This window comes from Tetrao urogallus (assembly GCF_951394365.1).
Source record: "Tetrao urogallus genome assembly, chromosome: 11".
Lineage (NCBI taxonomy): Eukaryota > Metazoa > Chordata > Aves > Galliformes > Phasianidae > Tetrao > Tetrao urogallus.
The window spans coordinates 14,842,278-14,868,990 of NC_136824.1; the positions used below are offsets into that span (position 1 = coordinate 14,842,278).

General features: G+C 36.6%; 1 protein-coding gene across 1 annotated transcript in view; it reads right to left on the bottom strand.

Annotated features, from left to right (window-relative positions):
• Positions 1-26,713, bottom strand: part of TRPM1 (transient receptor potential cation channel subfamily M member 1) — a gene marked incomplete at both ends in the record, with an annotated part of 56,097 nt that overhangs the window by 11,250 nt on the left and 18,134 nt on the right. Inside the window, 18 exons of the mRNA XM_079541124.1 lie at positions 118-246; positions 1,306-1,437; positions 1,760-1,882; positions 3,135-3,363; positions 3,918-4,207; positions 6,728-6,757; positions 7,913-8,053; positions 9,509-9,559; positions 10,032-10,166; positions 11,188-11,361; positions 13,368-13,468; positions 14,311-14,383; positions 18,825-18,948; positions 21,027-21,201; positions 23,747-23,918; positions 24,270-24,394; positions 25,044-25,257; positions 26,431-26,626. Coding sequence (XP_079397250.1) covers positions 118-246; positions 1,306-1,437; positions 1,760-1,882; positions 3,135-3,363; positions 3,918-4,207; positions 6,728-6,757; positions 7,913-8,053; positions 9,509-9,559; positions 10,032-10,166; positions 11,188-11,361; positions 13,368-13,468; positions 14,311-14,383; positions 18,825-18,948; positions 21,027-21,201; positions 23,747-23,918; positions 24,270-24,394; positions 25,044-25,257; positions 26,431-26,626 — 2,614 coding nt within the window. The remainder of the gene's footprint in view (positions 1-117; positions 247-1,305; positions 1,438-1,759; positions 1,883-3,134; positions 3,364-3,917; positions 4,208-6,727; positions 6,758-7,912; positions 8,054-9,508; positions 9,560-10,031; positions 10,167-11,187; positions 11,362-13,367; positions 13,469-14,310; positions 14,384-18,824; positions 18,949-21,026; positions 21,202-23,746; positions 23,919-24,269; positions 24,395-25,043; positions 25,258-26,430; positions 26,627-26,713) is intronic.

The following is a 26,713-nucleotide window of genomic DNA, read 5'->3' on the forward strand; positions in this document are numbered from 1 at the left end:
AAAACTCACATGGACTATTCCCTGTGAAACCTACTGTAGGGATCCTGCTTTAGCAAAGGTGTTGGACTGGATAATTCTTTTCAAGGACTAAGAGATGTAAGTATGACTATACTTTACCTCTCTGACTTTCTCTAAAGCCAATGTCACAATGTAGGAGATGACAATCCATTCCTGGACAGATGGCCACCGTTCCATCCGCACCAGGATGATATAGTTAAATAGCATCAAGTAACCCAGGTATGATATCTATAAAAAAGAAATCCTTTATAGACTTTTGTGACATCCACATGAACGCATAGGCTATGCATGACAGTTTCAGGTGCTGAAGGCCTACTTGTGAAAGGAAAAAGTTTTTCTTCTCTGAAGAAAGCATGCTTACTGCAATGCTCTTGCTACTACAGCTGGCATACAAACTGGTAGAGGCCATGAGCCTCCAGCAGCGTGGTATGATTCAGGCAGCTGCCTATTTGTTGAAATAAGCAGTACAATGCCAAAACATTCTAAATCGGGCCCCTTTTCCCTGGGGCATTGTTTATATACTCCAATGTAATTTCTTTACTCCATGAAATCGTGTTTAATACTTTCATTTGAAATTCAGTAGGAATTTATATTTTGAATTATTATCACTGACTTCAGAAAAATAGATAATTATTCAGTGTGCTAAAACAAAAGAACCCATACATAATACAATGACATACAAGATACCGCAAGTGCTAACTTAGCATAAAATGAAAACAGTATCTTTCATGTAGGGCACACACAAAATTCAGCAGTAGCAAGAATATTTAGTTTTTATTAAAATGGAAATATTTCTTGATGTGCTAAAAAGAAAACGAGATGATTGCAGTTCAGATTGGCTTTAATTACTTCAACAGGAGAAAAGAATTTATTAAGCCTTAGGGACCTAAGGCTAAGTGCTTCCATCAAGATTGTATTTGACAGAGTGAATGGCAAGCACTGATACTGCAGCATTGTTTGTTGGGTCCTACAGTATATTTAAAAGCAGAACAGGATCCAAAGCCTTTAGAAAGCAAGAGGATCTAAACTAGCTTGGAGTAAGTGACTGAACCGTGCAGCCTCCTTTAAAGTGTGTTAGAGCTTTAGGAGCTGACAGCATAAGCTACAGTTATTTGTTCTATTTCACTCTATTTTTCTCTAAATAAAGAGAGTGCTTTACTCATCAGATTCCATGAAAATCACTGTTATTTTTGTTTTATGTGGTTATTATTTTTACATCGCTATTAAAACTTTAACTTTCATAGGCATGAGAAAAGTGATCGCTATCAGTTTAATCACCAGACTTACTGTGTAGAACCAAAATTTGACAATAGGAGCATTATAGAATTCATAGATCTTTGTTCCAATTGGAAGGCTGTTTTGCTTTTTATTTGCATTCTCTTCATCCCCTTTCCGGGAACCTGTGTCCACGTTTGCATCCTAGAAGACCACAGTTGTCAGTTTACACCAATACACACATCAAAAACAGTAGCTTTTCTCATTTATAATATCAACCACTAATTACCAAATGCTTCCTCTGAGCAACAGACCTCCTGTTGACTTTTTAAAAATACAAAAACTATGAACTATAGTAAATCTGCAAATATGCAGATAATTTGCATGCCCTGGGAATCCAACCTATATACTCTTTGCAGAACCAGTTGACATTTTATCCAAAATGACCCACAGCACAGAGAAACTTAGGAAACTCAGCACTCTTACAACCGGGAGTTACAACCTCCTGATAAACTCCAGTACTGACCACATTTTCCTCCTCCTTTTCTTTGCCTTCTTCATTTTCTCGTGATGTCTGGTATGAATAATCATCGTAACTGCGAAACTCTAGGAAAAGGATGGTTGGAGGGAAGAGAATCCCCATTATAACCTGTTCAATAAGAAAGAATTCAACTCAGACTGCAATATTTATTTAAAAACTAATAGATTTCATAAAAAGGCAAATCTGATAACCAATTTTTTCTTTTGCATAGCATTCAAGATACTCTCCTATCTCCAAACCTACAAAAACAACGTAGGTAGTAGTAGTAGTTTAGAAGCATAATCAATAACCTGTCAATTGAAAGACTCCATTTTCATGAATCCACTGCACGTAAGAAATTGTGCTCCAGAATTAGAGTTGACCAGAGAAATGAAACAGTAGCAGTTGACAAAACGTTTCAGGTTTCTTACTGGACTTCACAGTTACTTTAGTCAACTGCTGTAATCATAGTTTTTAAAGTTAAAAAAACTTGTGAAAGTATAAGGAGCTGTGCAGATAGCACCCAGAGAGTTCTACTATATGAGAACAGAGATATAAAAACACAGGCATAAGTACAGAAAAAGAGTTAAAGAAGAGAGGAATGCAGGTAACAAAAGTAGAACATCGGCAGATGATAGCACTGTCATGGTAGGTCTTTACAAGGATGACAGCAGCTACCTTATAGAACAAAGAAGAGTATATTCACATACAAAGTCTCACACACAACAAACACTGCTCTGCTTCCATAACAGTGGCTCACTCATATTTGTATTTTGTGACAGCCTTCTCATATTACTCTTTTCTAAATTTTTTCTGCAGATCCACTGATCAGGAAATACAAAAATCAGTACAAGGTGCAAAGTAATTGAATCACAGAAGAGAATAAAAATCACACGATTTCACACATCGTGATTTCACACATTTCATTCTTATCAAAACTGAATCTTAATTTTGGTCTTCTGGAGCAATATTAAGCAACACTCAGAAGAATCTGTCCAAGTACAGATTCTTTTCTCTCTAACCCCACTGTGTATATCCATAGAGATGATACTTTTGCTTCTACTAATTAATTTTTAATTAGTTTCATGTTTTTAGTGAACAGATTTTATCATTCATTGAAAGCTACAACTTTGCTTTCAGATCCAATCATATTAAGCTTTTCATAGATCTTTTTCATACTCCATTTTCCTTTGTCCTGGTATGTTGTTCCTTAGACTTCCTGAGCTTGGAAAAAAAAAAAAAAAAAAGGGAGATTCAAAACAGAAAACGTTCTTAAAGCACCTTTAATTAATAAGCCATTTTTTCTATGCATACACTATATATAATATAGCATTAAGTGCAACAAAGTGTGTCTTTGAAAGCAAATGCAGAACAGAAATACCTTAAGGCCTGGGTTTTTTCGCATACGTAGTCGCCCCATCCACATATCTGTTAAGAGCATCTGGCTGCACGTGTGAGCAATGAAGTCCCTGTGTTTAGCTGCCACAGCCAGCTTCAGGCAGGTAGAATTACTCCAGTTTTTTAGTTCGTAGGTCAGTAGTTTCATGGCAATCTGCTCATCGTGTTTGTAGGACTGATCCAAGAGTTCAACAGCTAGCTGGCCAAAATCTCTGTAACATGCAAGATAAGTCTGGTGAAGTTTGATTTGGAAATCTGTGTTTGCTTACAGTTGGGATTTTCGTTCCGTTCATATGGGGTTATGTTTTTCTGTACACAAGGACAAGAGCAGTAGAATCTCAGGCTTGATTTGGGATAGTTTAGAAAAGTTCCAAACAAATTTGGAACTAGAGAGAATTAGCTTAGACCAAACGACATCTTACGACCAGTTTACCTAGATCATCAGATGGCCCTTAATTCATATGAGCACACCCTCAAAATAACATCGTGAAGTAAAACTAGCTAGTTTTATAGAGAGAAAAGGTGAAGAAAGAATATGCACTGCCAGAAAAACACAACACAAATCTTCTTGCTAGCATTACCTTTAGACTCTGAGCCAAAAGTTTGGTTTGTTTACTGTTGATAAACAGGCTCCAGACTGCATTCTTTAAACCTGCAGTCTGGAAATTAACTGTACTCTACTAAAAATCAAGCTTCTCAGCAGGTCAGACCATTTCCTGTGTCAGGTAGACACGTACTCTGTACTCTGTACTCTGTAACTACTAACTTTGAGTTGTTGTCCAGATCTTGAGAGATGTCATCCACCAGTTCACTTTCAGAAGACTCATGTGCCATAGATTTGTACAGCTTACAAGCAACAAGTGCTTTGGCCATAGTTTCCTCCCCTCGTTGCCAAAGGAAGAGTGCCATCTTTTGCCTTTTCATCAGCACGGCCCATAACATCAGTTCATGAAATGGATACTGAAAGCGGCTCACTTCTGGGTCGTCCACATCAATATCAATCTCTTCCTCCTTTTTCTTCTTCTTCTTCTTTCCTTTCGTAGGAGGCTCATCATCCTGGGAAGAAAACAAGAAAAATTCTTAATACCAATCTTTATCACCTGATTTGATGACACCATGGACTAAATGCATATCGAGAGGTTATGATATTAATAGTTACGCCTTTTTTGTTGCTTGCTTTTATGCCAGTGGAAATAAAAATATGACAAACATGTGACCAAGCATACTTAACACAGGTTAATGTTTTATTCAGAGAACCATTTTTTACAGACTTAATTAGAAGTTACTTCTCCTAGATACGTACAGTAGAACTTTATTGTTCTGAAGCCTTCACTTCACACTGCATTGCAAGCGGATCTCTACTGCATGTGTAATTGCATCAGTGGAGTGATAAGGAATTAGTATTTAATGAATGCTTCTGCAGTGCAAATGGAGCTTTACCAAACCTGAACTCACTCTACAGGTTCTACTCTTAAGTTTTTATTTGATATATCTGTATCCATTCTTGAAGAATAGTTCTGCATATCTTACAGGTATCAAAGCAGTATTCAGACTGACATGCAGGTAGAGAGAGTGGTTAACATGCAAAGGGAAAAAGGCAGGCAGACAGCATTCTTAAGAACAACAAGATACTTAAGGGAGTGTTCACCTTTGAATAAGCAATCTCCTCTTATGTATGCTGTGCAAACAGAAGGTAAAGTATCCTGTTTCTTAAAGGGATAGAGAGGATGGGCCATTACTACAGGAACCAACATGGGAGTAACTGAAGGGAAGTACTGACAATGAAGCAGGATCCTGAAGGGAGAAAAACCATGATTGGGTAAATAAGGGTTTAAATTATGTAGGAAGAACATTGCATTTATAGGTGTAGAGAGAGAGCTTATCACCATTGTAGGCCTTGATTCTGATCTCAGAAGAGGACTGCAATTAAATCCCATCCTACAGAACTAGATGATCTTAAAGATCCCTTCCAACCCAAACCATTCTTCAATTCTACAATTCTATGGATCAGTTTTTGTTCATATAAGTAATCTCAGCCTAATAGTCTCAGCACTGTTTTATTACAACAAACAAACCCAAATTTAGGCTTCAGCCTTACTCCTCTGGTTTCCGAACAAAACTCTTCAGCTCAACATTTAAATAAGCGTTTCTCTTTCAGCATTTCTAAGAACTGCAAATGTTGACCTCTATTTCTTACAAAAAATTTAGGGGGTCCTAAACTGCATGCAAGTGAATAAAGTGAAGAAGAACAGAACATAAAATCTCAAATGAAGGGCCAAAAATCAGGTCCTCCCCACACTAGGAATATCAAGTCAAAAGGAAACCCTGGGTGGGAAGGACAAAGTACTAATGAGTCTAAACTTCCTGTTTTAAAGCTTTTAACTCTGGAACCGAAAAACAAAAAAATGGAGATGCATCAAATTACTGACCTCTTCAACAACAGAAAAATTGATTTTTCATTTCAACTTTTCTTCCTCTTGGAAGAAGGGAGTAAGCTACACCCACTATCAAATGGAGAAAGTGCTTCCATTTGTGCCATATACAGTATTGCCCACTGGAAGAAACAGGAAAAATCAAAATGTGCCTTTAGGGAAGCACTAAGTAGCCTACTTGTGATCAATACTAATCAAACAGGTCTGCATTACTGAGGTGCTGAGCTTTTGACTTTCATCTGTCTGACAATAGGAAGTTGATCACAGAGATTAAATACAGCTTGGACTTTGTAGGGAAGAAAACTGCTTATCTGCTTGGGGAAATAGAGGCTTTTGTGTGCAGGTAGAGTACATATTGAAGGTAACACAAGCAGTATGTACATACATTCAGTTCAAACGCTATGAAAGCATTAATATATGCTTTATGTGCTCTATACTTCATAGAGAAAAGTCCCTGGACTCTTTATGCAAGTACCCTCCCACTGTATATTAATACATTTTTCAGAAAAAATAAAAGCATCTGCCTCGGTGATGAGCTTTGAGGCATCATCTCAGACTTGATCTTGATCAATTCAAAATTTCTACAGGCACACAGGTAATTGAGGCAGGGTTTTGGTTCAGTTCCATCTCATATTTGCAAAGCACAGTGCCATCACTGCTAGCAAAGACCTTTTTTTAGTGGAAAAGAGCATTTAACATGCTACAACACAACACACAACATTATTTTTGTTTTACTCCACTTAAATGTTGTCTCTATGATAAAACCTCATTTGTGTATTAATTATTACTTCGTGGTTAAAGGAGATTTGCCTACACATAGTACTGCTGGGAAATACTCTTCCTTCAATATCACCAATGTTCACGTTTGAATTGTTTAATCTACAGTACATTCCAGCAAATAACATGTTATTATATAATAGTGCTGAAAACTGCCTACGGATTACTAAGCAAAGCTTTAAGCAGCTCTGAGGACCATACCAACAAAAAAAAGTCAGAAATACTTCATAGGCTGCTTGCAAAACAGCTCCTCTCTAGCTGCAATTTACTTTAAGCCACAGCAACGCTGAAGAAGCTAAGAGCAAGAGCACAATTGTACCAAGAAACACACTGATAAAACCAGTATTTTACAATAAAACCAACTTACCTCCATCCCTAGTAGTTTAAGAGCTTTTGGCTAAATATTAAAATAGAAAAGAAAATTAGTTAGGAGGGAAAATTCAAAGAGTAAAAAATGCAAAGGAAAAACACATTTTGATTAAACTTACTATTCTAAATAACTGTATCAATAATGGTACAATTAACTAATCTTCTCCTTAATTGTATTTGCTGAAAGACAATGGGTTAGAAATTTTTTTTCCATCCTGCACTCAGTTGAAATCTTTTGATTAAGTTGGAAGAGTTAAATGAGAATAGAAGTCATTAAATTTTCACAAAAAGTAAAAAATAAAAATGATGCTTCTGAACAGAAACAGGGTAAATGTACTCATGGGAAACATGAAAAAAAAAGAGAAATACAACACATCTTCAAATCTTTTCCATAAAAATATTTCCTCTGTTCTATAATGGAATCTCTGATTTACATTTTCCATAAAAGGCTTAATTGTATGGTCAATTAGATAGTACTATATATATACATATATATACATACATATATATACACACATACAGTATTCTAACTACAGAATAGATTACTTTGGGGTTTGAGTAGCCTTCTGATCATTTGAAGCAGTTGCTTTTTGTAAGCAAGCTTCACTTGATCTTCAAAAACCCACAATTCAAACAAAAAAAAATAGTGTAAGTTACTGAAGAGAATTATTCTAATTGCATAGAATAAAATGTTTAACAAGGGTCCATGCTTGATATTCTCATAATTGGTCTATGGCTCTGAAATGTTTACTGAGATTGCAGTGGTTTCTGTAGAATAAGGCTTATGCTCATAGCAGTTCCTTATAGGGACTTACTTAATTATTTGGAAAACAAACCTGATGTGACCAATAGAATTTACAGTTCAAGTTATAACATCAAGCTACAACTTAAAGAAGGAAGAAGTAAATACACAGGCAAGGCGGTTAGAAATACTTGGATAGTAAACTACTTAAATAGAAGGCAGTTCACCTCCAGATCAAAGTATTTACCATCTGCTGGCTGCTTCTATTAACTAAAGTGTTTTATGGGATCCTTACATAACTGTACTACTAGAAGTTCAACATCAGTCTTACAGCATTTCTTTAGCATTGGACGTGTAGTATTTCACAATCATGAAGGAACAGAGTACTGGTTGTTTTTACCATCAGCATGATGGCCACATCCAGAATTAACTCATTCTTACCCTCTTTGGTCCAAATAAATTATTATAAAGAGTCCGAAAACTTTTTCTAGTATAGTTGCAGCGATAAGCTCCACCCATGAGATATTCAAGTACAAGACCAATATCTATTAGGCTGATATGATAATCTGGTGGAAGATTGCCCTACCAAGAGCAAGGAAACAAACAAAAGAACAAAATAAGAATTTAGAATAAGAAAAAATAACATACATGAAATTTATATTGGTGCAGCAGTAATATTTATAGATACTTGTCTCAGTCTCTGATTATTTATACAAAATTAATGAGAACCAATTCAAATGATAAATGTTTGGGGGACAGATTGAATTTTTGGAAGTATTTATAATTGAGGACAATTTTTCATTTGTAATTTACTTGTACATTGTATCAGTATCAATACATGTCCCAGTTGTTTGCAAGAGCTATATTGGTGAAGTCAATCTTTATGTGACTCTTTATATTGACCATTATTAATCCAACATAAAAGTATGATTTGCTTAATTTCATAATGAAGATCAGACACACTCTACAATTTATAAAAATTTGCATTTTGCCACAATATTACCTACAGAGTTAAGAATACAATTCAGATAATGATTTAGATTTATACGTAGCCCAGAATTAAAGAGAAAAGCCTATAAATTCCACAATCACATGTAAGAGCTAGATAGTTGCATTAACTCTTCTAGAAACATAAGCTGAAAACTGCTTTGTTGTTTGAGCTATATCCTACAACAGGAACTCATTCTACAACACCACTGAGCAGTAGCTACAATGAAAGAACTATATCCTAAGCAAACACATCACCTCCATGTTAACCCAACTGAATCCCCGAGACTGCCGCTGAATGAGTGAGCCATGAAAATGCAATGAAGAGACAGACAGAAAGCAGAATGCAGAAAAGCATTAGTGACAATCAAAAAGACAAACACCAAATGAGGTAAGTTTAACTGTGTAGTATGTCAATACGAATTATGCATCAACTCAGTACTGCATTGATTCCCACATTTAAATCTCCATGGATAAATGGGAGTTTCCTTTCCAAAAAAAAAAAAAAAAAAAAAAAAAAAAAAAAAAGGAAGACTATTCCTTGTAGTTAAATTTTATGAAATAAAAGCTCCAAAACCTCAATGAGAGTAAATATATAACCCTGTCATAGATAATGAACTAATGAGCATGTAGTGGAAACAAACAACATATTTAGGATTTGTAGCACTGAGACAAGACAGTTTTTCCCAAGTAAAAGTAGGATTGCTCGGGAGCAAACTAAAAAACATGCAATGCAACATACAAAAGGGAAGAAATTCTTTGCTGGGGAGTGCAGCTTCTACTAAACCTAGCAGGTCTTTCAGTCCTCCTTTGTAGTACTCAATTTGGAGTCTACTGTGAAGAAGAAATAATATCTAAATCTTAAATAATACACTACTAGCAGCTTTTCAACTACAAAAATTAGACTGATATCATTATTTACCTCAAGTGAAAAGTCATTTGACTTTCCTGTTTTTAATAGCTATCATCTAATTTCACTCATGCTGTGCTTGCTTTTATTGTTGACTCATACTATTAGTGCAATAATGCAAATGCAGCTTTTAAGCTTACCTTTTTCACATCTCTGACTAGCAAATGCAGTGTATTTGGAGGACCCAATCTCTGAAACAAAAATTATTTACTGTCCATTAGAGCTTCAACAATTCATATTTCACACAAACAAAAATGACACTTACAAATTCAAAAATGTAAGAATTTAAGGCATCTATGTGCCATTACGTTCTACAGGATTGAAAATAAGGAACTAGGCTACAGTGACATGCATAGTGTTAATCAAGAGTTGCATAGTCCTTTTCTTATAGCCCTTTATGTGGTAGTTCAGGAGCCTTGATTCAAGTCACAGCTGCTGCAAGCCTAGTCATCAGGAATGTGCATATGTAGGGAAACATCAGGACATTCGTATGATAGCAGTGGCTCCCTCTAATGCTATTCACCTTCTATTTACCTTTAAGGCTCAAAGCTTTTTAGAAACCAAATCATTTCAGAAGCATATATCAGAAGGAAGAGAAGAAAAAGGTCATTCCTATACAGTAGAAAAGATATCACAGGGCATTTTTTACTTCTACTCACTCACAGTATTATAAAGTTCTTCCAGTCGAGGAATAGTGAGGAAATGTTGCATGTTAACTCCATTCTCAATGAGTAGTTTAACAAAGTCCACTCGATCCAGAACCAGTGCATCCAGCATAGCCTGCTCCAGCGAATTCACCTGAATCACAGAACAGAGAACGTGAGATCACACAAGCACAGAAGATGTGTCTGACCAACAACCATTACTATTTTCATTACTTTAGAGATGCCCAGTTTCCAAATATGCTGATGATGACTACTCATTCATTAAGGATCACTTCCCTGTCTTTCACCAACTCACCTATTGGTTTTCAAAAATGTTGGTCACAAAGTCTAATGGATCATCTCTTAGTATTGTCTAAAGGGTTAGAATGCAGTGATAAAGGTGGAAAGGCCTTGAGCAGCAGCCCTTTTGATGCATGATCCCGATTTCAGACAAGAAAACACCAATCTACTGCAAATGGAAGGTGAAACACATAGACACATAGACAAGGTGAAGCTTAAGTTTTCTTCACTTGATAAATATTTTTATAGAGGGAGGACGAAGATGTTCACTAGCGTGCTTATTGTGTTCTGATAAACGTAGGCAAAAAGAGGCAGCAGATAGGCACTGACTTGTACTGTTGTGGTACAGCTGCATGTAGTGCATGTAGGATGAGAAACATTCCTGGCTCAAAGACTGAACAGCAGCACTCCTGCAGAATTCTAATGTCAATCCTCTGGAAATGTGCAAATGAGCATTCTGTAGAGTGAAAATGCATGTTTCCCTCGCTCTTTGTTTTCAAGGATGGCTTAATCACTTTGGTTGAGTGATCTGAAAGCAGTTAACTCCTGCACAGAAAATGGATTTGTTGAATGGAATATAAAAGTGAGACTGGAAACTACTAAAACCCTACAAGGAATTAAAAGTGAGATTATCTAAAATCTCCTTTCATATGGATACAGGTATAGATATCTCTCTTATAGATGGTAGAATACCATTTGCACCATTTTGCAAGACATTTAAAAACTAGTACTGTCTGGATAATTCAGTCTCCCGTACAGTTTCATAGAAGGGTAAAGCCCACCTTTGCAAACTAATAGATAGGCATACAGAGAGAGGGGGAAAAAAAAAAGCAAACAAACTTTTCAACAGTTTATTACAAGTACATTCACCTCACCCAGTTCAAGAGTTCAAGCTTCCTTGGATCTGTTTCTTCTTCTGGCTCTTCTTTTACTTTTCCTCCTTTTTTCTTCCCCTTTCCTTTCGCTCTGGCTGCTTTAGTCTGAACTGCTGGAGATTTCCTTTCCTTCTCAGGGGCTGTACCATCACTAGCTGTAAGGCTTCCTAAAGGCTTAATTTAATAATGCACAAGTATTAGAAATCTACGTAATTGTACTACCACTATTTTATGAATACACTGCTATTGAACTTGTTTTTCAGTCACCACTTCGCACATGCAATCCACTTAAAATTACCATTTCCTTAGGTATATGAAACTTTTTGGTTTACTCATTTAAAAAAACAAAAACAAAAACTCCAAGCTGTTATCTCTAATAGAATCAATAACACTGAAAGTAAAGTAGTGAAGTAGGCAGCCTGTGGTGGGATTCAACATAGAGGCTTTCTCTCCCGAAATTCAGTGCAAGAGGTCTGGGAAAAGACACTGCTTGATTATGTGACCCTTCAGCTTCTTTTCTCTCAGGAAAAGTTACAGCTGTCAAAAAAAAAAACCAAAAACAATAGCAACAAGCAGGACAAAGTGTTTAACAAGGATCTTGCATAATGCCAAATTGCATCTATACTGCAGAAGCAGAAAGAAGAAGAAAAGAGGGCTCCTGACTAGTTAATTTAGGCTCTGCAGACAATATTTATGTTTATAGCTCTTCAGGCATATCTAGACTCTTCTGACTCCTTCCCCTTCTAAGCTATCTACCCAAAACAGGAAAGCACACGTGCAAGTATCTTGACATTCCTTGTCTGTGCTATGGAGGCTTAAATTACACCAGCTAACACTTAGGTTATATAACCCCCATGTGCAGCTTACAACCATCTGTGCGCTGCCCAGAAAACTAGAGAACAAAGCCTGCTATATTTTTTGTTTGTTTTTAATGTTTAACAAGGCTTGTTTTCTCTTTTTTTCTCCACCTTAAAAAAATCTTCTCTTTCTGGCCATCATGAAACATTTGTAAGCCTGGGCAAAACTGCATCTGTCAATTCACAGAACATAAGGGCTGAATCCTCCTGACCAAAAAACATTCTTCATGGATTAGAAATGACAGTGTATCACAATTAGCTGACAGCGGATCCACAGATTGTTGCAGAGAATGATTATGAAATAGGAGAGACAGTAGATGCCAGTTGCCAGGTGGTACATCTGAATTCAAGTGCAATGCTAGGGAGACTGGGACATTCATTTCAACAAAATCTTTTATACAAATAATATTTTATAATATTTAGGATCATTTAATTCTTTCCTTGTGAGCATTCCAATGATCTTTGAAAACATTACTATAAGTAAAGGAATAAAGCAATATCTGCAGCACCATTCATTAGAATTTTAATTACACAGGCTTCTAAATGAAATAAATCTTAGCATTACATAAAGCACATATATGAATAGTGTTCATTTTATGGTATAGTTTCAGGAAAGACGTCTAACTTTAAAAAAATAAGAATCCTTGGAATCAACTTTATCTAGTTCAGGCTGGTTTCTTCATAACACCATGGTAATTCAACACCAGATGGTTCAAACAGTAAAGCAAAAAGCATCAATACAGAGAAATAGAAGTGGCTTAAATAGAGTATTTTAGTTATACTGATAAACAAAGGCACCACAGTGATTCACCATTGATTTGAAACAGTGTAGCACCACATTCTAAAATTTTGAGAAGGAAAATTTCACTGCAGAAAACAAAAGCTTTACTAAAGAACTGTTTCTAAGTTCACTTTGCACAGCACTACCAGAGGAGTTTTCAGCAGCAGTTTCCTTTGGTTGTCTACATTTTTGCTCCATTAATCCCAACTGACATTTTCAAAGCTATAAAGGAAGCAAGTTATGCAATTACTTCAAAATATCTCCATGAAATTCAGCCTTGAACAGGTAGTTGGAGACTTCAGCAACTACTAGCATGTGTCAAAGAGATAAAGAGCAAAGTTGCTTTCCTTTTTTCAGAATTAAGTTTTTGCAAGTGGCAGCCTAAGTAAATTTCAAAACAAACAGGTCGTTCTTAATTAATGAAATGCCCTCCATCAGCTCATCATAAACAATAATTCAATAATATTCCTCCTGCCAACAAAATCCAAGGAGTTAATATTTGACAACTTATTTTCCATTTTTAGCAAATAACATGGTCTTACTGGCCAGTGGTGTCCAAAGACAAATATTTGGCTGCGTGCAATGTCTACACGGTTCCAGGCTAAAGCCAAGCTGAGCTGGTCTGGAGCAGATGCATTGGTACCTGAACAGAAACACATGCCAATATTTGGTATTTCATGCATGATGAAACATCACAGAACAACCTTCTGCAATTCCCTTTCCCAAGAATTAAAAGCCAGCAAGCTTATTATCACAAGAATAATTCTACTACAAAGTGGTGCATGCACCAAACCAATTTCCAGCATCTTCCATTTGACCTCATAATCCTAATTTCAAAAGGATTAAGCAGACTGTCTCTCTATTTCCCTTAGAGCTCCCAGATTGACTTTATATTCTGTAGCTAAAGATAGACATAAAACTGTTCTAAAAGGCTCCTTCGCACAGCTCCCTTGGCTGATGCTGTAGATATGAGCACAATAATTCCTCTCTTAATCTCTTACTTAGCATTAGGGACTCCAGCGTTCTCATACTGAGCCTGCTATCAACTATAAATATTCAGACAGAAAACAGATGTTGTTCCAGCAAACATAACACTCTCCAAATAAACTGAGAACTGATCCTAAGTTTTGCCCTAAGGCTTAAAGAATACAATCTGAGGCCTGGAAAAAGCCAGTCTTCTAATCTTCCTGCCATTTCTTCTATCTTTATTAACATGTGCAAAGACTGCGATAAAATGTGCTGAAATATCAGGATAGCTGTTGGCAGCATTTCCATTCCAGGCTCTCAGGTGAGGAAAGCGACACAAAAATTTCAGTCTAGATTTTACACTTTGAGCTGATCGGAGTTGCAATCAAGTATTTTCAAGTTAGTACTTTGAATAAAAGAAAATAAACCAAAAATTTAAATATTTAGTGTGAACTTCAGGCAGTGCGTAGACTTGACCTTTTAGGAATCACAGTATACATCCTTCCTTGCAAAACCCACCTTTGAGGAGAGCAGTTAGGATAGACATCTCAATGTCCTGTTGCCCTTCAGACCCCATACGGAACACGGTGATCTAAAAGACAGCATTAAACCAAAACACAGAATTGCCATACATGAAAGATGGACACTAAATTACAGATAGGAAAAAAATAAAAATAAAGATAAAAATAAAAATAAAAATAAAAATAAAAATGAAGATTAAAAATAGAAGTAAAAATAAAAATAAAAATAGAGCAGAATGGTAAAGGTTTATTTTCTAAGGCTTAAAATTTTTCAAAACGTCCAGTTCCACTATTTTTTTCTTTTTGAAATTACAATTTCACAAAAACTCCGATTTATACTTTTTCAGAAGACTTATCCTAACTAACCCCTACACAGTTAAATATGATAAACTTGCTGAAATTCTTCACCAAATCCCAGAATTTTCACGAACAGAGACAAAACTGTCATGGCAAACTGATGATTTTCTCATATTTTGCAGTAATAAGAGAAATGCCAACTTGGAAAAAGGAAACACTGAGAACTGCAATTCCTGCAAAGCTTAGCCATTAAAGGAGCTACATATTAAACAATGAGTAATATTCAAAAGTGTAGTCTATATTAATGATATTCTTTCTGAATAGAGATTAAAAAAACAACAATCTTTCACTTTCTAAAAACATCTCTGCATAGTAGATGTCAGCATTGAGTAGTGGGAATGGCAATTTTTTCAATATTTTGAATAGATTTTACTTCTATACAAAGATAAATGTTTGCCACAAGACATGAAAGAATTAAAGGAAAAGTTGTATTACAGAACAAGAAAGCAGACAAAATTATAATCAAATGCAGTTTGTAAGCCTGCTTAGGTTGGGCAGTCAGCATTTGAATTTTGCTGTGATAGTCATTTTTAAATCTGAAGCAGTTTGGCTAAGGCAGCAGTCAGTTCTTTTTTCTCTATTAATTCTTCTAGAGAGGCTGACTTATAATCAACTTATTGTAGTTACAATCAACATGACTTCTGATGAAAGCAAAGTACAGAATTCATCTTGGCACTATAGGCACATAAATGCATCAATAGTACATTCATATTACTGGAATCATAGAATCATATAATGGTTTGGGTTGGAAGAGACCTTAGATGCTATCTTGTTCCAGCCCCACTGCTATGGGTAAGGACACCTCCCACTAGACCAAGCTGCTCACAGCGTTGTCCAGTCTGGCCTTCAGTGGCCCCCCATGGAGGGGGCATCCTGGCAACCTCTCTGGGCAACCTGTTCCAGTGTCTCACCACTCTCACAGTAAAGAATTTATTCCTAATATCTAGTCTAAATCTGCCCTCTTCCAGATTAAAACCATTTCCTAAAAAGTCCCTCCCCAGCCTTCCTGTAGGCTCCTTTCAGGTACTGGAAAGCTGCTATAAGGTTCCCCTGGAGCTTTCTCTAGAAAAGACTTCATATAATAATAAGCTGAGTATGCTACTTTATGCAGAAGTAAAATACAAACAGACGGGTATCTATTTGACTGCAACACAGAGTTGCAATATTAGAAAATACAGCGTTTGTTGAATTTTGTTCCAAGTAGCATTGGCAGATGGATGAGTCCCTAGAGAATTTAGTTCTGACAAAAGTATTTAAATATATGCAGCAAAATTGAAATCTGGCCTTTATGACCTCAAGAACTAAGTAGTATCAGAATATGACTGAAATAAAAAAACAGAGATAAAACTCAAAATAGTCCTTCTCTTCCTGCAGGAATCCCCCAGTGCTGAAGGGAATAAAACATCAGATTTAATGAACAATGGTGAGAAGAACATCAGAGAGAATATGGGAAAGAAGAAAGCACAATTAGGAGAACAGACTGCTATTATATTGTACAGGACATGAAAAACAACTGGTGAACGCTTAAATATTGTTATCTTGAAAGCTATAGATACATAAGCAAGTATTCCTTGGCAGCTAAGATGAACATTATGTAGAAAAGCTGGAAGCATGAGCCAATACCAAGCATAATCTCAGGAGAAGGGCAGCTTTTTGGAGAATGTGGAGAATATGAAACTAACAGAAACACTGCAAGGAACTTAGTGAGTGCCTCACACAGATGTCCATGCTCCAATCCTATCTCAGTTATCTTAGGACTCCTTCCTGAAAGGGGTCAGAAATGGCTTTATAGATAAATCCTCAGAATCACTGGGCATATTCTTTCATGCATTTTTTTGACTCAGCCAAAATCTCCTAGCGACACTAATTAGTACAGGCTTTATGCATGAAAAGGTAGGCTCCTAATGGTAAGCCTACAGATAATACATTGGCATCATATCTTAAGAAGTGATTTGACTTACTGTTTGAAAATTTTCAAAACAATTTTAGTGTCCATATTTCCAAAGCAGAAGAAATAAAAGATAGCAAACATCATTAAGCTTCTTCACAACTTAAATGTTCTTTATATTTCAAAATACTTGCTTGTTGCCTTTTTATTTATATGGGAATTAAAGTGTTGAGCAATAGATCTGCACATCTCAGAGAATCAGATTACATCCAGAGGAGATGATTACATAGATTTCTGGAGGATGCGTACACTTTTCTTGACTGGGGCACCAGGCATGATTCTAATCGGATAGAAGTTATTTCCTAAATTTCAATCACTTAATTGCTCAAGAAAAATGTAAAAATATTGCCTGGTTGGAACTTTCATCACTGTGGAGCTGCCCATATGAAATGAGGACCAGCATAAAGCCTGATGTACCAATTTTGGGAAGTTTCTTTGTATTATGATGAGAATCATAGCGCGAAGTTTAGCACCAGCTGATGCCTTATGCAGTATCGTCATGTTAAGTAACAAGCTGTTGTGGTTTAACCCAGCAGGTGGCTGAGCACCACAAAGTCAATTACTCACTCCTCCCCCTTCCCAGTGAGGTGTAGGAGAATATCAGGAAAAAAAAGTAGAACATGTGGTTGAGATAAAACTATTTACTAAGATAGAGACAAGGAAAAGGATGATAGTTAGGACTATCCATAGACATATGAATGTACATAACAGGTAATGGACAAGCAATTGCTTACCACCCCCTGACCAATGTCCATCTGGCCCCCCTGAGCAGCAGAAGAGAAAAAGATCAACTGCCACCCCCTTCAAAAATCCTGTATGACGCCAGATGGTATGGAATGTCCCTTTGGACAATTTAATTCAGCTGTTCTAATTCTGTTCCCTCCCAACTCCTTGGGCCTTTGCTGAGAATGGCCTTGGCTCCGTACCACACTGCTCAGCAGCAACTATAAACATCAGTGTGTTACCAATGTTGTTTTCCTCCTAGAACCAAACACATAGCATCATACCAGACACTCCAAAAAAACTATTCCATCCTAGCTGAAATTAAGATACAAGCAAATACTGCACAGAAAATACTGTTTTTTCTTCCCTCCATATATCTTTGGTTAATATAGCAGGATTTACAGTTTTTCACTGAACAATTAAACAATTACTTCTATCAAACAGAACTATACTCCCCAGTGAAAAGAGTATGTGCTGTAAGGAATACTGTTTACTGTTTATTTAAAATTCTAAGGAGGAAGTTACGGATCGTTTATTGTGTACTGTATTAAGCTTGGGAAGAAATTAGATAATGATTTGCCTCTAAGCTGACCAGAGGCAGAAAATGTGCACTCTGCAGAAGGAAAATACACTTAGTATTGAGGGAGTATGAAACATAATTTTCCTAAGAAATTAAAAAACTTTCTTTTCTCAGCTTCAGGGTTAAAATGTTCTCTTTACCAATGCCTGTGTTACAGCCATCACTTCCCTAGTGATAGAATTAGGCAACCCAAAGAATCATGGTCTGAGGAGAAAGATGTGCTAATTCTCTTGCTTCTATCTATAGAAATATGCAACTTAAGCAAAAAAATATAAAAATGTCAGCTCTATCTGTTCCAGTTGTAATTTGAAAACCATATAAAAATGTATTAAATTGTTTGTGTGCTATTAAAAAGCAGTTGCTTAAGACAAAAGAATGAAATGGAATTCTATCAAAACTCACAGGAAATATCATATTTACAAAAATTCACCAGGACAATTAGTCAGAAGAAACCACTCAAAAACTGCACAGGTACAGTGAACACAATTTCAAGACTTCTTTCTCAACAGACATGAATGCTGAAGATTTTCTTTTCCTGAGCACACTTTTTTCTGCAGCTGAGTTATGGTAGACAGGCATTAATCATATTGAGTGGCACAGTGCATAGAACAGTCCTGTTGTAAATCAGGATCATGCACAACTGGGATCATCAAGAACTTGGTGTCTTGTAGAAAAAGACTCTCTATCTTCTTACACAGGAGAAGAATCTGAAGCTGGTTTTAGAGGCTTTCCAGAAGACAAAATCTCTATTTCTAGGAGTCTAGGTTTATGAATGCATCATTATGTATACTTATGGGTCTTAAGAAAGAAAAAAAAAAAGTTGAACTGTAACCCTGGGCTTCAAAGTACTTGCAAAAGTCTGTTCATAGCAATTATCTTCATGAAATACTTTTAGGACACTTACAAGTTCCTTTTTTTTCATGCATTCCATCAGAATGATAAACAGCTGATGAGCTTGACTCCTGCTGTAATTGAAGGTTTTCTGGATAGTTACTAGAAGCTGGTCCCTGAGAGATTCACTTATTATCCTAAATGATAAAGGAGACACAAAACAAGACGTTGTTGGAATTAATATATATGTAAGGAAAGTCTGCTGCTTGAGAAACATAATTTTTCATGCACCAGAACAGTGATTTTATTCAAAAATAAATAAAAACACACAACATTTTCGCATTCAATATGGAAAGGTTGTGAAGTTTACAAAGTAATAACAGTAATCAGGAGATTTGTACCCAGACTGGCTCTTGTGCATCTCAGCCCTTCAATAAAGATTTAAAAACTGGCAAGGACTTTCAACTATTCTTTTGCCCTGGAATGGAATCTCTATACTACAGGATGGCTCTTATTTTTTCTGTGAATGTGTATATATACTCTTGTTAAGTTCAGCCTCCAGAATTTCAGTAGTACTACTTACTGGATATGCATCTTTGCCTCTAAATGTTGCAAGGTTCTTTGCATGTAATCAAAAACCCTAAAATATTTCACACTACCAGTATGTCACCTTGGTTATCTTTTACCTCTTCAACAGAATTTAGTTGCTGGACCATATGAAACCTCAAAATACACACTGGAGAAACACAAAAACCAAAGATGACCTAAGAAAAAATGAGATTGAAAACACTTCAGTGAAGATAAGAAACGTCTGATCTCTCAAAGCAGCCTGAAACAGAGGCCATCCATTTTGACTGTTTTCCTAATAAAATGCATGTATTTTCAGGTAGCAGCAAACATTACCAGCAGACAATCAAATCAGTGAGACAGCTGAGCTTGCCAAGTGCAGTAAAATCCAAAGTTCATTGTGAGAAAATTATTCTTTGTAATCTGACAGCAGGGATGCCAGAAGTTTCTCACTACAGACCTGTGTTACCAGGTGAACACATTTATCTCATCAGCATTATTGGAAAGGAAAACTGGACAGTGTAACATGCGCACTGGGGAAGAGAGTCATGCAGCAAGCAGATATCAAACAGATTGATCCTTATAAGCTCCTTCAGTTTCTGTGTGCTGATAAAGAGGGATGGATGAGAAAGAAAGAAAAGAAAGTTTGATCTAATCTAAGGAGGCTTGTTCAGTGCAAAGAAAGACGTCACATCATAAATTCTATTGGCAGCATTAAAGCTGTACTATATGTAAACCCAAAAATCCAGCATCAGAGCTGCTTTCCCACTTCAAGCACATAACATCTGCACTGTTTGAGAATAACAGTTATTTAATTCAATTTAAGCTCCAACTTCAGCCATGGAAACAAACTATTTCTTCAGTGAAAAGAGGGTGTGATGTAGCCTAATGAAAACCATACACATTCTTCCTGATTCTGTATTAACAATCGGTATGGAGAAGACGTTGTTTGATTGGGAGGAGCAGCATTTGAAATAGAAAATGCACTACTCTGCTTCCATTTGGAGTATCTATCAGGAGAGATCGTATACTCTGCAGAGAAGATGAGCTTTATTCTATATGTTTTGTACCTTTGAACAAATTGCACTCTCTACCAACAGAAACAGAAGACAACCAACTGTAAAAATCACAAATTCCACAAAAAAGGGTTCATTTGGGCAGTGAAGCAGAATGCTTCAGACAAATATTTGGCTCTGGTCATGGCAGCACTGCTCTGAAGAAATATCAAAGACACAAGAAAAAGCAAAAGAAGAAAGCCTGACATTTATTCAACCTGGCACTCTTGGAGCACGAATGTCATTCATAGAGCACATTAGATGCAGGCAGTACATATTCTGCAAATACACGAACTATTAAAACTCAGCTCTGACCTGAGAAAAGGAGTAATTCTGGGAACCACTTGTTCCTTACTTCTAAAGCATCCAACTCAGCATCAAGTATCATGCAACAAACTTTGATGGATCTTATATGACAGTGCGCTGCACTGAGACCAAGCTTATGTCAATAGGCTGTCAAATACATTTGAAGTAGTAACAATTACTACTCATTAACACCAAGGAAAAGATGAAACAGGCAACAAAATCTGACAGCAGAATACCTCTGTTAGGAACATTTTGTATCTGAGCTTTTTTTCCAGGAAAATGAGGCGTAATCCCTCATCGTCTCCCCTGAGCAAGACACAGCTTTAGTGAAAGTCTCATAGTCTTACCCTCCTTCTTCTGAATACTTGTGTGCAAATGACAGAATATCAGATGCTCGTCCACTACCATCACAAATCACTACAGGGAGAGGAGGTTCTTCTCGTAGGCACTCCAAAACAATGGAGATAACATTGGGACCACCTTCCACAATAAGCCCAACTACAGGAACACCCTGTCCCAGCCCTGAAAAAAAAATAGAAGAGCAGAAACAAAAAAGAAGTGTAATTGAAACTGAGCTTAAGAGGTTGATATGTTATGAAGGGATGCAATTTTCTGTGTTACAGCATCACTTAAAACCAGGACAGTTAGGAAAAATTATGATTATTTCACAGCCAGTGCCAAGGAAGGTGTCTGTATACTGTTTCAAAGTCTCAGATAGAAAACAGCAAGTCTCTTTTCAGTTATGATGTGGTTTAATCCACAGTAGGAAGCTGTGCTCCACATATCTGTTGGCTTGCTTCTCTGCCACAGTGGGATGGGGAAAGAATTGGGGAAAAAAAAGAAAACTTGGGAAAAAAAAAAAGAAGAGAATACAAAAACTGATACACAACACAACTGAATTGCTCACCACCAGACAAAGGGTGAACTGTTCGTAATCTCTTGCAGTAGACACCATGCACAGACAAACCAGCTGAACACGATCCTACTATCACTTCATTATCTCCACTGTTACTCGAATGGCTCCCTGCTGCTGTGTCTTTGATGTTTTAACTGTTCCTTGGTTCCCTACAGGAAGTCTTCAATAAGGTGACATATGCCTATGCTTTCTCCTAAGATAGAAGTATGAATTTGGTGTCTTTATCATGAGGCTGAGATGGCTGGCCGATGGAAGAGACGACAGCTGAGCATCCCTTTGCTGTCCCTGCCTCACTGTGATCTCCAGGCATAGGATGACAAAGGGAAGCCCACAGGTCACACAATCTCAGTAGTCTCAGTCACAATGGGGAAATGAAGGACAAAACATTACCTGAAAGCTGACCAATCCCCCCACTATAAGCATTTGAATTCAATTCTTAATCTGTAAAATGACCAGCATTCCATAAGTAAGATGCACTTTTTTTTGTACAGTTGACTTCATGTTTTCATTCCTCTCTGAAGAATGGGAACAGCATGGATAGTAACAGCAAAAGCTTCCTGACATCCTCCTGTCAGCATACCCCAGCTCTGATATGGAGTAGTCACAGAGCATTGGCTGGCCTCTGTGTCCATGAAATCCTCAGTGACTACTACTGAAATTTCCAGAAGAGGCGCTAGTGCTCGAGTGCTTGAAGTGATTAAAAACAAACAGAACAACTCTCTGTACATTTTTACTAGTAAATGTACTGCAAAGCTTTACAGAATTCAAATATCCTATACGTATTCCCAACTTTGCCCCTCGTGTGAAAAATCTCTTACTTAAATCAGAACAAATATCCCCAGCCCAAAGTGGTATCAAAGGAAATAACACAAAACATCTTGCCTCTGGGCCCTGACTTCCTTATCTTCCAAGCCAGTGCTCTCTTTAATAATGTTACAACACTCCCAGCACTTCTGCAGAAGACAAAGATGTTAAAAGCATAGCCATGTTAGCCGTCTCAAACATCTGTCTGGGGGCAACAGTGTGTGATAGTGTCTCCATGCTCAAAGGCAAGAGGCCTAGTTTTGGTGAGTTCACTTTCTTCAGCTAACTGGAGGTTAAAAAGAGTATTTGAAGACTTTCCAGAACGCTTAGATATCTTTTGGCAGATCTCTACATGTATCTTTAGTCTTACCCAGCACTCTATTTCATTCTTCTGCTCTGTAAAGATAACTTAAACCCTATTGGAAACTTTTGTACAGTACAATGCAATTAGTATCTTGAAAGCTTTGTTTTTCTTATTTTTATAGGCCTACACAGCTTCTGAAGGCATTTCTCATAAATCAGAAGGAGAGCTGGTAGAACTGATGCCTATTTGCCTGCAACTTTTAATTCAAGCATGGAATCTAAGACTGATAAATTTCTCTTTATCATTTCTGGTTTACTTTAACTTGCTAGAAAGCCATCATTACTAGCATTTCTTATTTACTTCATCTCTAATTTTTTCACTAAAAAATGTCATTTTAAATGCATTTTTCTTAAATAATGATGAAAACAAATCTAGAAAACTGTTTTAGAGAGGACGTTAACTGACATAAATTTTAAAACTACATGAAACTCAAAATATAAAACCACCAATGTGAAAAGTAAAAATGCCGAGCTATGTCGGGAAGATCACATAATTTTAAATGCAATATTTCAAATGAAACCAATCCATATAAAAGAAAAAAAAACAAAAACCTTTTGTAACAACACCTGGAATCAGAAGCCACAGAGATACAGAGGATTCCCATAAGTGGGATGTGCAGAAAATCATCTCATTCTGTGTGTTTGCTGATGCTTAAGAATTCTTTCCAGAAATGCATAAATATTTTATATTTTCCTTTCTTTAAATTCTTACTGCTTTGAACCTTCATCTCACTATTATTTTTTAATCTTTTCATCCTCCTTTTATGTCATTTTCTTTCACTTTTCTGGCTTTTCTATGATGTTAGATGTGGGCTCTTCCATCACTATGTGTATGTCTAGCTTAGTCTCACAGTCCTGATCAAACTCCTGCTAGGAAGAGTGGTAGAAACACTTAATTTCAATACCATGAAGTATTTCTAGCCTCTCTACCTTCCTTTCCCTTCCCTTAATGTGCTATGTTTACAACTTGCCCAATGTACTTACGTGTATTAATTTTCTGGAGAGAAATGTGTTTTTCCAACTGACGTCGTAACTTCACTTCAGCTCCATATTTACCTAGAGTACCATTGTCTGCCAGAATGAAGTGGGTGTGGGAACTGTTGAGCACAGAAAGCTTGCTTAGAGGGTTTGACATTGTTTGGTAAACACGTGTTACCTGTCAAAAGATTAGGTGCACCGGGGTTAGAACTATGAAATAAACATGAAAATCCTCCAGTGTTCAACAAAAGCACACACCTTATGAGGAAACAAATCAACCAGATGTTTATAATTGAAAACATAGGAGAATTAGAAAAAAACTTGTCTTTATACTCAAAACTCGAACTTTTCACAGCACTGTTTTCATTGGAGGATAATAGTCGTGTTTGTACATTCTTTTACATTTTCACCTATTCTCATTGATGTACAGCCCTTTACAGTGCTTTAGAAACTGTGAAAATTAATACTCCGAATAGATGAGCTGCCTATTTCATTACTTTAATTACATGTTAATTCCTTAAAGACTTACATCTTTTCCTATCAGATCTTCCTTGTTTTCTACAATGCCCCATGGTGCAATTCCTATGGCACAGATTCGTCCTCTGGATTTTGAAGAATGGTCTTTCAAGGCATCTCCCACATGACGAATGACACCTATAGATAAATCTCACTGAATTAAATCTTGTCCCTCTTGAGAGAGATTACCAAACATTGAATTTTTCCTCTTCTCACTGAGATCCCTGTTTTTCTGGGCTGCATTCACTACGTAAACTGGTATCTATTTAAAATAGAGCATGCAATGCAGACAAACCCATGCTTGTATTTTGCAATTGCATGTAAACCTGAGTGGCTTGTTTTTTTCATATCCTTATTCTGAATTCACTCATGTCTTGGACAGACTTACCCAGTTACTTAATTACACAGCATTCTTTGAAGATCTATTGTATAATCAATATTAACACAAAATGAATTTTAAAAAATAACACCTGAAAAACCCCCAACAGTGAGAGGCTAATCAACCACTGAAAAAAATGTACCATATCTGGTGGTAGATTCCTTGCTACTAAAATCAAAGACAATAACCTTTTTCAGAGGAAACACTGTGTAATGCAAATCAACACTGACACAGGAATATTTTACTGTCTGGGCTGGGTAGATTAATGAAAATCATTACAGTTCTATTTTTTTAGTCTAGTGGCTAATAATTCATTCATGAAGACTTAAATCTTACGCCTTTGGGAAAGAATAGTAACTGCAAATCAGTGAATTCTCAGGTAAACTAGAAGTGCTGGTAATTGTTTACCTGTACTAACACCTCCAGTGAAAATCCAGGCTCCGGTGGTCATGGCAGCCTTTATCAGACCTTTTCCAAATACTTGTTTCAGCTTCGGCTGCATTTCAAAGTTCTGGAGGCCTCCATGGACAGAGATTAAGAGTTTGGGCAATTCTAGTTGCCAGTCTTTCACCATGAGATGCAGCAGAGAATCTGGTTTGGTGTCATATGACACACGGATATACTGAAAAGATCAATGCATGATATTATCTCTCTATTCTGTAAATTGTCCATTGACTAAGCACAGAATGATTATATTAAACCCCCAATTTCTAAAGAAGAATTTTACAAATTTTAATCAATTTAAGGTTAATTTTATCTGCTCTTTAGTAGAAATAGGTTGAAATGCTTTGCTATTGGGAATTTACTGGCAAGAGATGAATTTAAAAGAACTGCTTTCTTCTCCCTTCCTTCAAAACTGACTATGAGCAAGCTCTTATAACAGACCTACAGTGTTAGAGGCTAGCTGTTCTAAATGACTGGAAGTTGCTTTTTTATCTTTCCTAAAATCTTGGTTTGACTGCTAGAGACCCAGTGATCATTATGAGAAATAAGAGGCCTATGTTATGGTTATCCCATTCACTGTGGATATAAGTATTCGATATCTGAAAGAACAGTTTCTACTACTCACAGTTCAATTCTGCCTTTGTGATACCTTTTCAACTACTACTCTATGAAACAAAACCACGGAACAAACTAGTGCCTATTTCTGCTTTAAAAACAAACCAATCAGCGCTAACAAAAATCAAGCCCTCCTATATATTTTAGACAAGTTTTTGCAGTGAGTTGTTTCAACTGGCAGTCTTGGCAGAGAGATATGGAAGCAAATATAGAGAATAAATAATCCAGGTCTGAATCTGAGTGGCAAGACAGAAAGAGATTTTTTGCGGAAACTTGAATGCTGTTACTTCCACTGCTCAGAAAATTTAAAGGTCCGTTTTCCAGCTCCAAGAAGCTTCCGTCTTTCAGGAAAGCTAGACTCATGTCTATTTCTATTAGATGTTGAACCTTAAAAAAAATGTATTTCCAGCCTGGGTTATTTGGCCCACAGTCTAACAAGCGTAGTACAGACAGAATCACCGGCACTATATGACCTCCCAGATGATATTTACTAACAGTAACTTTAGTGAAGCTGTTTCTTCAAGATATTTTAAGGTGCTTTCTAGGTAGGTATTATTTTTTTGTTCTCACTTCTCTCTTGCTTATTCTTTTTCATCATCCTGTCTACATCTTTCTTAAGAATTGAAGAGAATTCCTTTGGTTTCAACAAACTGTGTATTGTGCAAGCTGAAATCTTGGCAAGTTTCTATTGATCTAGCATATGAAATGAGTGTCACAGAGCTGGCTATGGCCTTACCATGGCCTTATTTGAATGTCCTCCTCCCTGGAATTCAAGATTTCCATAGGCATCAGTTGGGTACGTTTGGGTGTGTTTGCTGATGGACCACTTCTCTGGCTGAGCTTCCACTTGCTTTGTTTCTTCTCCATTTTTATTAGCTGTTGTACTTGGAGGAGGTGGAATATGCTGGTTAATGAGCTGGCCACAGCAGCACCTAAAAGTTAAAATTTTAAGTAAAATTGAATACGGTATCTTCAGTATCATTTTGTGATTAAAAAAAAAATCATATATGTGATATTCA